We start from the raw sequence: 17,918 nt of genomic DNA, 5'->3' as shown, positions 1-17,918 counted from the left end.
CGCTGTTGCTTGGCCTCAGGCAGTTATCTGCCGGCAACAGTTCTTGGTGCCCAACGGTGGGCATTGAGGCTAAAATTAGCCTTGCCTGGATCCCTTCTGGTGGTCGACGGATTGTGGCGACGACCAACGCCCAGCGCGCACCGGTGACTTCACCGGGGGCCTCAGCGGAGACGCGGTGCGAGCGACCCCAGAGGGAACAACGGTGCAAAGCGCTCGAGTAGTGGAGAAGCAGTTGTGGGCGACGGTGAGGAACCGGTCCCTTGAATAAGGTAGGAACAGTCCAGTAGTATGGACTTAGGCCCGAGGCTGGGGACGCCCAGTCGTTGTAATTCCCATTAGACGATAGAGCGTCATATAATGGGTCAAGGGCATGGTATGGGGTGCCAGGTAAGGTGTACACCCTTAGAATGCATTCTAGTGAATTGGAAGGTGTTTGGCTCGGATCCGATGACTAAGAATAAACTGAAAAAGTTCTGTACAGTAGACTGGCCTCAATATCAACTAGAGGACCAGAAAAGGTAGCCACCGGAAGGATCACTTAGTTATAACACGATCCTCCAATTACTCCTGTTTTGTCAGCGAACGGGTAGCTTCTGAAGCTGTTTGTATGGAGAGCTCTTGTAAAAATCTCCCACCGTAGCTCCTGTTCTTCCCCTGTCTGGCGGAGTGCAAGGATTCAAAAGCAGGTTAGGGATAGTGCAGGGACAAAGGAGGGACCTGTCTAGAAAGGGGAGACCCTATGTCCTAGTGCACTCTCTCCCTATTGTAGCTAAAAAGCAAGATCAGATGCAGAATGGTACTGGGGGCCAGTGTGAGTGACTGTTACCGGAAGACGCCCAGAGTACCCTGTGAAGCAAAAGCTCGTGACCAGGACTACTCTAACGCAAGCCCGGTAACTAGTGGATCTTTAGGAGGTCCGACCCATGGTGGGCTGACTCGGCCTGGCATCGTCCGGTAAGGAAGCTGCCTGGGCCTAGGAGTGTGTGTACCCATCTTCCCTCCTCCTTTCCTTTCCGTGTGGGCTACTGACAATCTGATCATCTCACTGGATGCAATCAGAGTAAGCAGCGCCGTCTCCCAGAGACTGGCTGACGCTCTTTGCTCAAGGGAGGTGTAGGAGGGTCATGGCCATTCTCGTTAGCCTTTCCTGTAGGGAAAAATCCTTAGTTTATGAGCCGCTAGCGCGGACAGGGCACCCTCCCTGTGTGTGTAAGTGGAAAATGGGTAGGGGGACAGTCTAAACATTCCACCTCACCCCCTAGGGTACCCCAGCATATTACATGTACGTACATTATGGTTCAACAACCTGCAGGTATTTAGAGAATTGGAATATTTACATGCGTGAAAATCCATCTAAACAATGCCCATTAGAAGGTACTTCAATCTAGATAAGATCATACATCTAAGAGGAGCGTTTAATCACCAAAAAGCCCTGACACAGCGTGAACAAACCTGTCTATTGAGGAAAGGAACGGGTTAATTTAAAAATCATCTTGGCCCAGGGATGGAAGGGTGGGGGGTTGCTCTGCGTTCAGGGTCAGGAATCAGCGCGGACTGTGCTTGGTGCAGGGAGGGGATGCTTTCAGCCCCAGCTGGCTGTGAAAAAATATAGACAGAGGCGAACCAAAGGCAATACAAGTTACAGAACTAAGATTCATTTGCAAAGCTTAACTGTCCAGTAAGATCCAACAGTGTGCCTTTGTGACCCCGGAGCCGGTGTGGCTTTGTGACACCGAAGAAGCCACAGGCAGCTGACCTGGACTGGAATCTCTGAAAGCGACGCTGCAGAAGATTCCAGGGTGTAAGAGAACAGCCCTTCCAAGAGCGGAAGCATGTTAGAAATTCTGGACAAGCTGTATACAGGATAATCTCCCATCCACCTCTCCCCTCTTCTCTGAACATTATACACAGAAGTGGCCAGTCTGGACGTATGTGTGTGGGTATGAAAGGGGCTTGGGGCATTAATATTTTCCTGAGTGATGTGGGAGTGTTCCCAACACTCTCCGTTGTTGTTTTATTATTTTATTAATGAAGCTTTAAAATACAGTTATATGGTGTGTTTTCTTTATCTTCCCCCAACGATCCTGTAGCGTCAGCCTGATCACCTGACACGAGGGATAGATTGGTAACAGAAATTTGTCACAGTTTGGTGAGCAATTAAGGGGGGAGCCCTGCAGAATTTACACCATCTATTTGTTTTACCCTTGTTGTTTTATGTTTGCTTTGCTTGGTACTGTTGGTGTTATATGTTGAGAATTGCATGATTAAAAGTGAGCCCTAACAGGATAAGGAAATGCTATCTGATTCTGGTTCTATTCTGTTTAACCGGTTACTGTTGTTTATCTGCTCTGTTCATTTGGGCGTTAGGAGTGTGGGCGGAACTGAACCTCTCGTTCGTAATTCCTCGGAGTGGAAGCCATGCGTGCGAGGAAGCTCTGAGGTCGAATTGAGATCCTTCTGTCCCGTCCCCTGTAGCGGTCAGAGTATAGAAGTGGGAAAACCTGGCTTAAACTGTAATTTCCTCTGCTCTCTGTGTAATTCTCTCTTCTGTTTAAGTGTCAGCAGACAGATGGATGGGTCTTTGGGTAAAGCCTCTAAAGGGGGTTGGATTATATGTTAAGTAAATGGCCTTTGCCCAATGGGCCATGTGTTTTTGTCCAGGTGACAAGCCTCATGAGGGAGGACTCGGGTAGTCTTGTGAGTAAGAATGTTTAAGGGAAGAGACCAGGAGAGGTGGGGGCTAGTTGAGAAGCCTACCCTCCTAGCTAAACTGGTAGTGGAACAAGTTGGTGCCCATGGAAGGGACGGTTCAGCAAGAAAAGCAGGATCGGGCCCAGGTGGGCAGGCAACAAAGATTGGAAAATGGGTTGGAAAACTTTAAGGGTGTAGTGGAAGGAAGGAGTCAGTAAGTGTAAGCATGGGGATTTCAAATACCCAGGACTTACTTGGAATGGCGATTTAAGTTGATAAAAGTGGCTGTTGGGAGATAAGCAAGTGATTTAAGGGAGAGTGAGAAGTTAACTCTGTAGTTGCTGGAGGGAACAGCAGTTGAACTTTGTAAAAATCTAAAGAAAAAAGTTCTTGGTGTCTGTGAAATGTTTGTAAATAAATTCAGGCAAAGAAATTATTGGACTGCAATCATTTGGTTTGGCTATGAACAATTTAGTTAATTTAGCTGAAGAATGTATACAGTGTTATGTGATTGAAAACCTGGGCTGCCTATGAAACAAATACAAGAAACTATGGGGTAATTCCTCTGTTTTGCCTGAAGTCAACAAGGGTATTTGTATATTTTAAGCGATGATTGTCTGCCCAGAAAGGGTAGACCTCTGTTTTTTTGTCTTTCAGATAATCAGAGAAAACTGATGCCAGCTGAACAGCATTCAACGTACCATGCATTTACTGGCACAATAGGAATTATGTTTTGTGTTCTATGTTCTGTCTTGTGGTGTTTGTCTTGTGGCTGGAATTTTTGTGTTTAATATTTTTATAAAATAGTCTAGTTTAAAATCAAACAAAAAGGTTAAATTAAAATGCAGATACTTGTTTTGTTCAACTTGGAATACAAAGTGTTTGGATAAATCAGGAGAATGTGATATACTAAAGTCTAATGCATTTCCTCAAGAAAAAGAAATTTCATTGGCCAAACTGTTAATTGCAAAAATTGTTGTTAAAATTTGCATACCAATAGTCTTTAAAAGCAAGGACATAAAAGTTAACCCACTTCCCATATTGTATATGGGATCTTTCTGGCTACCTCAGATTTCTAGCCAGAGGGCTGGGGATGGTGGGAAGCTATTGGACTAGAGGTTGAATTGAATAAACTCCTCAAAGTGGGTGTGCTTGTCCTGGCTTGAAGCTCCAAAGTTCTGTAATAAGGTTATTTTAGTGAAAGGGTGTGTGTAGCATATATTAAATAATAAGACTAATGTACTGTATAATGACAATGTTTATGTCTTCATTGTTGGAAAAAAGGTGTATAAGTAAAAAGTGGAAGTTTCCTTTGCAGGTTAAAAGAAGCCAAGAAAGGAAGAAGGACAAAGGACAGAATGAGTTAACTGGAAAAAAAGAATTAGCTAGAAAGCTCAGGCTATAGATAAGACACTGACTCCATTCAAGGACACTGCTCACAGTTAAGACTTGGCTAACAACTAGGAAAAGGAGGGCTTGAATTTGCCCACACAGCTATAAGGTTTGCAAAACACTGCCAGGCACTAATGAAATGTTAGGTTTCTTTTCTCATAGGTAAAGAAGAGCTACCCAAAGACCCTAGCAGCCCTGCCACTCCTTGGAATCAGGAAACTGGATTGATGTAAAGGTCCACCAATGAAAGTCTGCTCTGGCTCCACCCTAGAAAGGCCCTTAAGTCCTGGTGACTACCAACATCGTTGTAAAATGTCAAAGACTGATTGCTTGGACCCAAGATTCTCACTGCAAAAAGACCCCTCCACATCGGGAGAATTCTCCTACTGATGATTAGCCTATTTCACCTTCTAGCTCCACTGTGCCTTCTGGACAGTAAGGAAAAAGTACAAGGTGAAGTGCTAGTAACCTCTCCCTTGTCCACTGACAGATCTACTGTGCCTTTGAATTTTTCTAGAAGAATCAAAAACGTTACAGGGTGATGTGCTAGTAACCTCTCCCCTACATGATGCTGCACCACGACTGTTTTGGGAAAGAAGAAGGAACACTCGCTCCACTGAAATTGCCAAAGTCCAGGAATTCCTGACTAGAAAGGACATTAAGAACTGACCCTGGTGAAGAAACAAAGAATTATACACTGGTGGGAGGACATTTGTGCGACTCATGTTTGGGAATGTGTATAATTGGATTTTAGGGTTTATTCTACAGGCTGTGCCCTGTGTTCTGGATAAATCCTTCAGCATGTATTGCTCTCTCTAATTGGATTTTAAATAACAAGTACCCAAAGAGTTTGTTCTGCTACTAGAAATTTTACCCGTATTGAAATCATTCCAGTGACTAATAATGTATGCTATTAAGGGGAATGCCTTTTGACAGTACCTGAGAATAGTTAAATAACAGGTGTATTATAGTACTACACCAAGAAAAGATGGTATTGAATATAACTGAGGCTGGAAAGGCATTGCAGTGGGATCTAGTATGCTTAGGTATTCGGGATTTCCTGAATGACCAGCTGATGGCCATTCGGAGTGATCTTGAGTACCAGACTTGGCCCACTGCCCTTACAGATGCATCAGGAATACCATCTGATCTGTGATCATGGAGACATATGTGGACACTTCCAGAGTGGAAGTATGGCTTCCCAGGGCCGGGTATGCGCCCTTATAGGGGATGAATACTGTACTTATGTCCCGGAAAGCGCACAGGATATTAACAAGCACATCCTGTCAGCCAAACAGGCTTTTGAACAGTGGAAGGCCCAGGAAAGGAAACCTACTATTTTTGATTCCCTCTGGGGCTGGTTACTCAATCTGGGAGAACTAGGGGAAGGTATTGTTCACCTCCTGCTCACTGGTGTGGTGTTGTGTATTGTTACTCTTCTCTTGCTTGCTTGCTGTAAAGCACTCCAGCTCCCTAGAGCTTAATCACATGTTATCCTTTAAATGTGAGAACACTCAGCCAAAAGTTTGTTGAGTATTCTCAAAGGAGAGAGTTGTTGGTGTCAATCTGGCATAACCCTAGGTAACTCGAAAAGGGGGTAGACCACAAGTGTCAATGAAGCCCTCCTGTTGTAGGCCTCAATGAACCATTGTTACTCCATGTTAAACACTTTGTGTAACCTTGTGTAACCTAATGTACTAATAGCTGCAAAAATGTAGTGTTAGCAGTTGCTGTTACAACCGAAAACTCAGTTCTCTGCTGTAATACATTGAAGCTAGGCTAAAGCCCGCTCAAGGCCGCTTTAAGATACTGTATGCATGTCTCAGCAGCGGAGAGGGGGGAGGAAGGGGTAAGACAAAAGATTGAATGAGAAAAGATACTGCAGCTGGATGGGAAAGGAGGGGGGAGTGAGAGATTAGCTAGTCAGCACGAAAAAGTTTTGTAGTAAACAACTGGGATATAAAAGGAAGAAACTGCTTGTTTTAGGGGGGCAGGATTTGAGATTTTCTCCCTTGCACCTTATTTGAGCTCAAATAAACTTGGTTTGCTTCTCCACCCTGGTGTGTTTATTGGCGCGGCACACCAGGCGACGGACCCGCCGCTGTTGCTTGGCCTCAGGCAGTTATCTGCCGGCAACAACAAGGATGTTAAGAAAGCTCAAAAGTCTACTCTTGGATACAAGAGAAGGAAAGAAATTACTCCTAGTCCTATCAGATCAATTACTGTGTAACACTGTCTGATAGATTACCTTGATGATCACAAAGGAAAAATACTACATGGGGTAACAGTATTATCACTTACCAACGTCTCTCAATATGAAAAGCATAAATACAATGCATTTAAGCTAATTTTTCAAAATATTCAAATCAGTGCCCATGGCAGACTAATGTTGACCAGTTAACTTATAAAAAGGATCAACTTGTACCCATTCAGCTAAACATGGTTTTCTACAGTGACTTCAAACATTTTACTGAAACTGAACCCATTAACAGTATTTAGCTACAGCACCCAGGATATTCAGTCAGGATACAACCTCTGATAAGGCTACTAGATTAGCAGCAATGTATCAGCAACCTTCATATTCTCTTATTACTGTCTTGTTTTGATATTAAATTGGAAGTCCAAATTCCATCTTAAACACAGTCAAAAAAATTGAAGTATGATAGGGAATCATGTTGCTAGAATAGCATGATATATGAAGCAATTTCATAGTTAAGAATCAAGAGATTTGGCTTGAAATTATTTTTGAAATGCAACGTTTAAAATTTTACTCATCAAAACTTGGCATTTAAAGTTTTGGGTCTCAGTGCTGCAAGAACTACTGCACGGACACAGGTATTTTTAGTAAAAGTCACTGGCAGGTCACAGGCAATAAACAAAAATTCACAGAAGTCTGCGACTTGTCCCTTTGTTAGTCCCAGCCCAAGCCACTGCTTCAGGGATGCTGCTCTGGACACGATGGCTGAAACCAAAGAAGTCACAGAGGTCCGTTAAAGTCACGGAATCTGTGACAAAATTGTATCCTTAATCATGACCTTGGACATCAGCTCTTAACACGAGAAAAAGCAGTGCCTGGCAAGCAGAGCTCAAAGCTCTGCAGATGCAGGGGTTCCTGATCCCCAAGGGCTCAAGGTTATTACAGAGCAGGCACATTCTGCAGTGACGTATCTGAAACCTGCCATGACATAAGTAGTTAACACATGGAGGGAGGCCTCATTTCTTGGAGGATAAAATTATGGAAGTAAACAGATCATTAGGCTGAAGTAAACAGGTCACTAGGCTAAAAAGACAATGTCTGGGTCAGCTTCAATAAGAGGGAGAACAGCCATCGAACCATTTGCTAACAATGGACAAGATAAGTTAGGACAGTAAAAAGAGGATGAGAGTTCACAATGCATGGTCAGAGAGGCTACAGAGGGACTGGTCCTTGCAAAATAACCAATCCAATCAAAAAACACATGATGCAATGTATAGTCAATGTAACGTGTAAATGTATATAAATGAAGAGGTTTTTGTGTAACTTTGGATGTGTTGTAAGCCCTATTACCCCTCCCCCATCCCCCCCTTGAGTCTGATCAACTCTGCATATATTCGCTGTACGCCAAGTAAAGGAACTTGAATGATTAAATATGGAGTCAAAGAAGGTTTTTGGATTCCAGAGAACTGAATGAGTGTTCTCCCACAACTGGACAAACTGTTCTGGATAAGTAGGACCTTTCATTTTTGGCTTTTATTGTATTTAGTTTTGCCAGGGAATCCACGAAATGAGTCTGCCGTGGGCAACAATTTGAATATTTCGAAAAATTAGCTTAAATGCCCTGTATTACAACAACAAAAACAGGTGAAAATTGATGGAAAAAGCTATTAATTTTTCTGGGTAAATATTGGGGTTTATTTTGATGGACGGAAGGACGGGGGGGGAGCATTCAGTAGATTAATGCTTTGATTTAATGGAATTCAATGTGGTTTGCTACAGAACTAAAATAGAACTCAAAACATAGTGAATTTAACAAAACAATACATCTAAACCCAAAATAAAACTTTTTATTTGAACAGTTTACTGTTGTAGACTTAGAACTATTAGCCTATAAATATTTACATTTAATAACTGGGTCACGCCATTTGCAGCGCACACACTTAACTTCATTCTTTTCTCCTGTTTTTGTTTTTTTTCCAGCTTTTGAATACTTCCTTGTGTTCTGAAATGTATTCTGATACAGATTTTCATTTTCTTTCCATTTTAGAGGGAGATCTTTAAACCATTATCTGCTAACAGCTTTAAATATGTACATGGTGGGTGTGAGATTCATCAGTACTTTCAGATGCACATGCACTTCAGAGCTTATGTGCGTGCCTACTGTTTGTATCTTCTAGACCAGAGGTTCTCAAACTGTGGTCTGCCAGCTCCATTCAGGTGGTCCATGGATAGTTCCCTCTAAGGTGCGAGCCTGGGTGCCACACACAAGAGAATGAAGGGCCACCCACTTAATTAGTGGAGTCACACAGGCATGGCTCCACTAATTAGGTGCTTGTACCCTGGAGAAGACACACATGTAAGGTGAGGTGGTGGCCCTGGGGGGGAAGAAGGGGTAGGTGGGAGGGGGCAATAGGGTGAGAAGAGAAGGTGGGGGGAATTTGGGACATGCATGGCTGTGGCAGCCACAGAAAGTGGCGAATGCCTCCTCCTCAGCCCCAGAGCTGAGGCTGCCACAGTGGGGGAGAGACTCTCCTTCTTTCCAGCCCTAGTTTAGGGGCTGCCACAGCTGGGGAGAGAAGGCACATCCATTGCATTAGAAAAGTAAGACTACTGATATTAAAATATGAATGTGTGCTTTTATTTGTAGAACAAAAAAACAATTACTATTAAGGTGTTTTTTTATATAGTGCTTTTACCCAAAGTGCTTTACAATAGTTAGCTAATGGCACAAACAACATTTGGAAAGATCACTAAGTGGTCCACCAAGACACTCAGCATGTGGTCCCTAAAAAAAAAAAAAAAAGGTTTGAGAACCATTGTTCTAGAGCAGGGGTTCCCAAACTTGGTTCATGGCTTGTTCAGGGTAAGGCCTTGGCGGCCAGTGAGAAGCTTTGTTTACCTGAGCTGTGCAGGCCAGGCCCCCGCTTCCCGCAGCTCCCATTGTCTGGGAACAGTGAACCACGGCCGCTGTGAACGGCTGTACCTGCAGATGCTCAGGTAAACAAAGCGTCTCATGGCCTGCCAGGGGCTTGCCCTGAACAAGCCATGAATCAAGTTTGGGAACCCCTGTTCTAGACTAATACATAGCCTTACTTCAACAGGCAGCTTTGCACATACACACAGACTAATGTGTTATCATAATACATATATGTCATGCAATGTATTCTATTTTCCTAATAAAACTAGTTATTTTTATTTGAGTGATATAAAAGTGGAGTGAAAATCATAAATAACTGAATAATACTTTCTGTAAAATTTGAGTTTTTTTCAGTAAAATTTGGTTTAAACTGAAAACGAAGGAGCTTATGGATAAGCCAATTGGAAAAGGTCTCAGAGGGAATCCCAACAAATGATGCATGTTTTATGGTATGCAAAAAGATTCGTAAGACAGAAGTACCCCTTCTCCTCTGTACAAGAGTGCAAAGCAAGTGCTTTGGGAGATGACAGGAGGGGAGCCTTGTTGCTGTGGACCTCCTATAGTATACACAGGAGAGGAGCTCCACCTGGGCATACCTAAGATGTGTAAGAAACAGCCTAGTACTTTCCAGCATCACCCAACACAAAATTTTCTATAGAGACATGTATGGGTACTGTGCATGCCAACTGCTTTTAAGTTTACAAGGCTTCTTATATTTCTTCTGAGAAAATAAGAAAATTCCCACATAAAAACTGTTAAGTTAAATTTACTAAATATACTATTACTCACAGAGTTCATACATGTGGTTAAAGACAATGTAAACACGTGGCAGTTCACTTTACACATTGCGGTCACCTTAACTCAAAACCAAAAGAAATACTTATGAATTTTTTCAGCAGTGTTTGAAGTCTTTGTAATTAAGTATATAGTTCGTGATGCAGATATTGAAAGAATCTGCATGTTGCGATTCTGAGTTAAGGCAGCAGTTGGTAGGTGTACAGTCACCAGAAATAATGACTAAAATGATAACAGAACATTTATGTAAAGTATTCTTTAATACTCTCCTACTACAAGGATCCTGACATGTATTTTGTCTAAAAGTAAGATTTCTTCAATCAATATTACAAAACTGCAAATTAACAAAATATGATCTATTAGAGGATTGGCACATCTTGCTTCTGGAGGCAGAGCTCATTGCCCACACTGCTTGAATTCCTCAATTCCCCACCACAAGCTCCCAGGGCCACCCTCCCACTTCCCTCCATTTTAGAAACTCCATACAGAAACCCCTCCTTCACGCCAGGGGCCCCATGTGTCCTCCCTTTCCTCCCTTACTAGGGTCCCCCATTTTCTTCCTGTACCACTCGTCTCAGTGCCACCTGCCACCTGTCTCTGTGCCCCTACCCTTATGTTCCCCCTACACAATTATTTCTTTTTTTCTGTCTGGGAGATAAGCCATTCAGGGCAACCACATTTTAAACTCTACTGAATCAATGGGCAGAGCTCAGATGGGAGGTACTATGCAGGAAGGTATTAATGGCTACCATCAACTGGTTCTTTGATCTATAGACCATTAACAGCTCTCACTGAAACTGATGGGTCTCTAACTACATGCCAGGGGCCTCCATATGTCCTCCAATGGTTTTTCAATTTTCATCAAAATCCATAGGGTCCCACTGATGACTAGAACATCCTCTAAAAGTCTGGACTGACTGGAGGCAGTGTTCAAAAGTTATCATTTACTATCAGAAAAAAGCCATCAAGTTGAGCATAAGGCTTAGCTTTACTCAGCCACGTAGGCTGGTCACAGACTTACCATAGTATGTACTTGCTGTCATGGACACAATCCAGAAAGATAATGAAATACAAATAAGCAAGCTCAAAATGACAATATTTGTCATCATTTTGATAGATTCTTTGTAGTCCTCCTGCCGGTATGTCATGGGAATTCAGAGGACAATTACCTATGGGAGGAAAAGAACAAAGTATCAGACAATTTCAATTAAATAAACATTTTTCTTAAAAACAAAGTTTAATGCAGGGGCTGTGCCTTGGGCCCTAGCACTAGGGACCATTCCTCAGATCATTGCTAAGTTAAAGACAACTACACTCCCACATGACAACGCCCCGCCCCACAACGAGGGAGCATCTGGAAACTAACCCAGCAAGAGGGAGCCTCTCCCAGCGCGCACACGCAAGAGACATCAAGTCCATATCCCCACCCGAAATAAAAGAGGGAGCGTCAGAAAAGGCAAAGCAAGTTTGTGATACCCCGCCCCTGGGAGCGTGTCGGTTCTGCGGGCCTTTATCCCCCACGTGAGGGCTGTGGGGTGGGGTCGGGTGTGCGGGCCTTTATCCCCCACGTGAGGGGTGTTTGTGGGGGGGGTCGGGTGTGCGGGCCTTTCCCCCCCACGTGAGGGGTGTTTGTGGGGGGGGTCGGGTGTGCGGGCCTTTCCCCCCACGTGAGGGGTGTTTATGGGGGGGTCGGGTCTGCGGGCCTTTCCCCCCACGTGAGGGGCTGGAGGGGGGTAGGGTGTGCGGGCCTTTCCCCCCACGTGAGGGGTGTTTGTGGGGGGGGGATCGGGTGTGCGGGCCTTTTCCCCCACGTGAGGGGTTGGGCGGGGTCGGGTCTACTGGCCTTTCCCCCACAAAGTGGCGGCCCGGCCGCGGCGGCGCCGGGGAGGAGGGTTCCGCATCTCACCCTTGGCCACGCACGGCGGACTTGCTGTCCTGCCCCAGCCGCTGGGCGAGCCTCATGCTCGGCCCCTGGCGCGGTCGGGCACCGGCAGCGAGAGAGGGACCCGGGCTCCGCGCAGCCTCAGGGCTCCGGCCGCCACCCAGCCGCGCATGCTCTGTCGACTGCCTGCCGGAGCTTCCTACCCATCTGCTTCCGCTCAGGGAAAAACCTTCCGCGACAGGCGCAGCACCGTGACAGCGGGGACTGAGGCCCCCCGCCCAAACCCGTGACAGCGGGGACTGAGCCCCCCCCCCGAGCCCGTGACAGCGGCGACTGAGCCCCCCCCCGAGCCCGTGACAGCGGGGATTGAGCACCCCCCCCGAGCCCGTGACAGCGGCGACTGAGCCCCCCCCCCGGAGCCTGTGACAGCGGGGATTGAGCACCCCCCCCCGAGCCCGTGACAGCGGCGACTGAGCCCCCCCCCCGAGCCCGTGACAGCGGGGATTGAGCACCCCCCCCGAGCCCGTGACAGCGGCGACTGAGCCCCCCCCCCCGAGCCCGTGACAGCGGCGACTGAGCCCCCCCCCGAGCCCGTGACAGCGGCGACTGAGCCCCCCCCCCCCGAGCCCGTGACAGCGGGGATTGAGCACCCCCCCCCCGAGCCCGTGACAGCGGGGACTGAGCCCGCCCCCGAGCCCGTGACAGCGGGGACTGGCCTTTCCCCACTTACTGGGCTCCCCCCCCCGCGCCTGTGACAGCTGGTTCTGACCCCTCCCAGAGTCTCCCCAAGTACGTCTCCCCCATCCCCACACCTGTGACAGCAGAGACTAATCCCCCTTCAGAGCCTGCGCCCCATGCTTGACAGTGGATACTGACCCGCCCACCGAGCCCAGGCCCCCACCTGTGACAGTGGGGAGTAACCCACCCCATCCCCAACACATTGAGCCCATGCTCTCCTTGACTGTGAAAGTGACCCCCCCCAACCAACATCATTCCTGCCCATCCTTGTGGCAGTGGGGACTGACACCCCCACTGAGCTCATGCGCTCCACACCCACTAGTGACAGAGGCGACTGCCCCCCATGAGCCCAGGCCCCCTTAATCTCTGAGACAGCAGGATCAACCTCCACCACAGAGCCCATGCCCTCCTAACAGCAGGGACTGCCCCCCCCACACACACACCCAGCTCCCCACCCTGTGATAGCAGGATCTGATTCCCCCCTACCACTGAGGCCATCCCCGAAACCTCTAAGTAACAGTGGGGACTACCTACCCCATGGAAACTGTTCCCCCCCAAACTTACTTACAAATACGCACACCGCCAGTAGCCTCCTCCCATCAGTTACAGCTTGGGCTCCAGCCCCATCCCCTCCTTGAAACTAGAACTGAGACCTGGGGCAGTTTCACCCCACTCCAGCATGGAACCCATGACCTCCCCCCTCTCTTCAACTAAGCATCGAGCCTGTGCCTCCATCAGTCCCTTCAGTGAGAGCTAAGGTTGTGCTCCCCTCTCTTGCACTGACTATATGCTCTCCCATCCCCTCAGTGACAACGGGCTGGGTCCCCACATCCCCTCTATGAGAGTGATACCTGTGGCTGTCTCCCACCCCACACTGAGCACTGAGTATTTACCTTTCCCAATACTTCAGTGAGAACCAGGATTACGTGCCCCACTCCTTGCGATGAGTCTGTACTCTGTACTGTCTCCTCAATGAGATCTCCATCCACCCTCAGACCTGGGCTGTGTGCCCCATCCTTTGCAGTGAATATTGATTCTATGCCCAACCCCTGCTCCACTCACGAAGCACCAAGTCTGTGACACCACCTGCTTTGTGCACTCCCGTTCAGTCAGTTCTGGGGCTGGTCAGTACTGGCTATACAACTTGAAGCCAAGGAGCTATAGAATTCCGTACATGATTTATATTATGGAACAATCAAAAATTAATAGGTAACAATCTCACTTACCGATTCACAGAATAACAATGACAGGATGATGGCATCAATGTAAGGATTAGAGCATGAAATCATGGGAGTAGCAGTGATATCTCCAAATGTCCTGAAGGAGATTTTAAACTTGTTGAAACACAGCAAAATCCTATAGTGTCAGAGTGAAAGACTTTAACACCGCCTTACAATTAGTTTCAGATGAGTGCAGACCAACCCAGTCTGGCAACTTTTCTGAGTACATGCCAGAATTGTTTAGAGAGTGCCAGATGATCAGCAAAGAAGCCAATAGGAGTTATTAAGAGAGGTGCTCTGTGACCACACACATTGCATGGGCGGGGACCTGGATATGAGTGCATCTGACTCCAAGTATCAGAAACTTTGTACATCCACAAAGCAAAGAAAGGTATGAAATTCTAGAACCTTCTGTATATTCTCCTTCCCTTTTGGGGCAGATAGCCATCAAATGTACAAGATTTTGGGGATTATTCTACAATCTACACAATTCTGAAGTATCATTCACAGATTCTACATTGTTATATACACAGCCCATATACTAAAAGGCCTATATCCCACAAATATTTATACAGCTGAGTAACTGTAAGCAAACAAAAACAAGGAGGGGTCCTTGTGTCACCTTAGAGACTAACAAATTTATTTGGGCATAAACTTTTGTGGGCTAAAACCCACTTCATCAGATGCATGGAGTGAAAAACACGGTAAGCAGAATATATGTTATAGCACATGAAAAGATGGGAGTTGCCTTACCAAGCAGGAGGGCATCAGTGCTAACAAGCCAATACAATTAAGATGGAAGTGGCCTATTCTCAACAGCTGACAAGAAGGTGGGAGTATCAGCAGAGGGAAAATTACTTTTTGTAGTGACCCAGCCACTCCCAGTCATTATTTATTTATGTGATGGTGTTCAGTTTGCAAATTAATTCCAGTTCTGCGGTTTCTCATTGGAGTCTGTTTTTGAAGTTTTCTTGTTGAAGAATGGCCACTTTTAAGTCTGTTATTGAGTGTCTAGGGAGATTGAAGTGTTCTACTGGTTTTTGAATGTTACAATTCTTGAGGTCTGATTTGTGTCCATTTATTCTTTTGCGTAGAGACTGTCCAGTTTGGCCAGTGTACATGGTAGAGGGGCATTGCTGGCACATGATGGCATATATCACATTGGTAGATGTGCAGGTGAATTAATCCCTGATGGTGTGGCTAGGTCCTATGACCTTGAATAGATATGCAGACAGAGTTGGCAACAGCCATGTTTACATTTTTGTTAAATTCTGGTGACTTAGAAGGGATGGCAATTGTTTAAAAATCTTAGTTTTGGAATTAAAATTTGGAAGTTTTATGTAATATTTGATCATTTCCCTGAAGAACTACACCATTTAAAACATTTTTAGCTTGAACAAGCTGGCAGGTGTCATCTATTGAGGCTTTGGTTCATGTTACATCAAGTTTCATTCAGCGTCTGCTGCAGTTTTTAAACAGTACTTACAAACACAGCTAAGGCCATGGCTACACTCACACTTTACAGCGCTGCAACTTTCGCGCTCAGGGGTGTGAAAAAACACCCCCCCTGAGCGCTGCAAGATACAGCGCTGTAAAGCGTCAGTGTAATCAGGGCGGCAGCGCTGGGAGCGCGGCTCCCAGCGCTGCACGCTACACCCGTAAGGGATGTGGTTTACATGCAGCGCTGGGAGAGCTCTCTCCCAGCGCTGCTGCTCCGACTACACTCACACTTCAAAGTGCTGCCAGGGCAGCGCTTTGAAATTCCAAATGTAGCCATATCCTAAGACTGGGGATCCTCTGGCAATAGTTGCAAGAGCTCAGAGGTTCTTTTGTTGTTGTGGAGATGGAGGAATTATTAAACGGCTGCTTGCAGGCCTTTCTGTTTTGTCTATATTAGGGGTCTGATCCAATAAATATTTACATGCATGCTTAATTTAATTAAAGTCTATAGGACTGCTCTTGTGCTTAATGTTAAGCACCTGCGTAAGTGTTTACAGCATACAGGCTCTGGTAATTTTAGTGAAAAAATTACCACTGATGCCACCATTAGGTCAAGTGTTTCAGACAAGACTCTGGTGACTTTCAGCCTATTTGCAACCCTCTTTTGTGGTTATAAAAGCCAGCAGCCATTGGAATCTTCTCTGCACTCCAGCTCCCACAAATGCTAACACTGATGTAGCTGAACTAGTTGTAGTGTTGCTGTCTTTCTCCCCCCACGTCCCCCCCGCAAAAAGAAAAGAAAAATCCATCTATAAACATGACTTTATTTGCAAACAGCTAACATGATTTTGTTTTTATCAGTTTAACCCTACAAAAAAGGCAATTGTTTAAGGGCCACACTGAAGTAACAATGCTAGAGTGCACATATATAAATACTTAACAGAATCTAAATGACCTAACTTTTAAAACAAGGCAAGATCATGCTTATTCAGATCAGTAGTCTAATAAACCATTGCCTAGTTAGTGGCAATCAACTCCCTAACTTATTCATTTCAATATGAACTTATCTATCTGCAATATTATTTTTGTTTGTAAAATATTAAAGTTAGTGTAAACTCTTAGAGTAGCACACTGAAAAGTTAAGAGTTACTACTGGAGCAAAAGAGTGTTTGTTGAGCTGTGCTCATCCTGAACAAAAGACTGTAAAGACTCTAAAGGATCAGCTTTCCAGAAAGATTTCAAGTTGTAATTTTATCTGATTATAAAGAAAGTTGGAATCACTAATTCTGTAATGATGATTGCATATATATATTCACCTTCTCTTTCTTTCAGTTTGTGGGGCTTTGGTCCACAATCTGTCAAAGCCTGGTTTGGTTTGCCCCAAGCATCTTCAACTATGATAATCCAAAATATATGCCTGTTGGGTCCAGGATTAAGAGGTAATTTGTATAATACACATGAAGCAATATGATCAAGATTTTTAAAAAATAGGAACCTAAAGCTAGGGTCTTTTAGACATCTAAATAAGTAGCCAGATTTTCAAAAGTGCTAAGCACTTAGCAGCTTCTAATGAAGTCAATCCAAATGCTAACTTTAGTGTCCTATTTTTTTATTTTTTAATCTTGGCTTGTGTTTTTATTAGCACCTGCGAAAGTTATACATGAGTTCTGGATCCTGAAATTGGTACTATGCTTGGGGAAACAGGATTATATATTATAATTAAGGATTATAGAACAGTAAAACATCAGACATACCAAGCAAACAGCACTAAACAGTTGAGAACAAATGGAATTTATCCCTATAGTTCCTGACCAAAGAAGAGAGAGTACAAAACAGTATAGAAGAAGTAAAGGTCTGTATTGTTTTTAGACTCTCACTCCATAATTATTGTTCTTATGCAATACAAATTTACACTACCTTTGTTATGGACAAAGATTTAAATAAAATATATTAAAATGTTCACACTATCTAGTTTTAAGAATATTGTTCTTCAATATGTGCTTAAATCAGTAGAAAAAAGTAAAGTGCCTTCCATGCTTAGTACACAGTGTTCAACACCTAATAACTAAATTTCTATAAATATAAGCAGCACACTTTACTCATTCATGCTTGTAAAATTTATAATCTGTATATTTTTAAATAAACCATGAGCCATTCAGTGCCAAAAAAGCAACTAAACAATTTTCTTAATGGTTTGGAAAGGCCTTTTCTTTCAGCTTTCCTAAATAAATGCCCTTCTGGTCTAAACATCATGAAAAGTTTCAGCTAAAAGTTATCTTTTAAAAGAAGGTGTATGCAACTGAAAGCAAAAGTTTAGAACTGAAGGCCTTCTTATCTGCAGCTACAGCACACCAATCATAGCACTATAAACCAAAACTGATTTTGAGTCTATAAGTTCCTACACTGCAGTACCATCATAAGAAAAAGGAATAGGTAAAGGAAATATGATGTTTGAAGATACTAGCATTCTACTATATACAGTATATTAATCACAATGCACTCATCTACATTCTAAAATTGAAAAAATCCCAGAAATATTTCAGGATTTGGCATTTTCTAATGTAGGTTTATAATATCAGAACATAAAATATTTCCTATCCCAGAGAGCTCTTGAAAATAGATTTTGTTTACTGCTTTCCCCCGCCT

At 44.5% G+C, this 17,918-nt stretch overlaps 1 protein-coding gene and 1 long non-coding RNA gene across 3 annotated transcripts in view; one reads left to right on the top strand and one right to left on the bottom strand.

Moving 5' to 3' along the window:
• Positions 1-12,026, bottom strand: part of TMEM19 (transmembrane protein 19) — a 30,606-nt gene extending 18,580 nt beyond the window's left edge. Inside the window, exons 1-2 of one of the 2 annotated variants that reach the window (XM_050935768.1) lie at positions 11,899-12,026; positions 11,014-11,161 (exon numbers count right to left, since the gene is read on the bottom strand). In XM_050935768.1, the coding sequence (XP_050791725.1) occupies positions 11,014-11,140 (127 nt within the window). In that variant the 5' untranslated portion in view covers positions 11,141-11,161; positions 11,899-12,026. Of the gene's footprint in view, positions 1-11,013; positions 11,162-11,358; positions 11,544-11,898 lie in introns of those variants that run through there. The other variant, XM_050935772.1, reaches the window with a different exon arrangement.
• Positions 11,353-17,409, top strand: LOC127042734 (uncharacterized). Its single transcript, XR_007772035.1, has 3 exons — positions 11,353-11,457; positions 14,013-14,223; positions 16,605-17,409. It is a non-coding gene; the product is annotated as an uncharacterized LOC127042734 (long non-coding RNA).
• Positions 17,410-17,918: the final 509 nt, after the last annotated feature.

The sequence above is a fragment of the Gopherus flavomarginatus genome, chromosome 1, assembly GCF_025201925.1.
Source record: "Gopherus flavomarginatus isolate rGopFla2 chromosome 1, rGopFla2.mat.asm, whole genome shotgun sequence".
Taxonomy (NCBI): Eukaryota; Metazoa; Chordata; order Testudines; family Testudinidae; genus Gopherus; species Gopherus flavomarginatus.
Note: the sequence above shows the minus strand (reverse complement) of the source record. Positions and strands in the feature narration are given on the sequence as shown.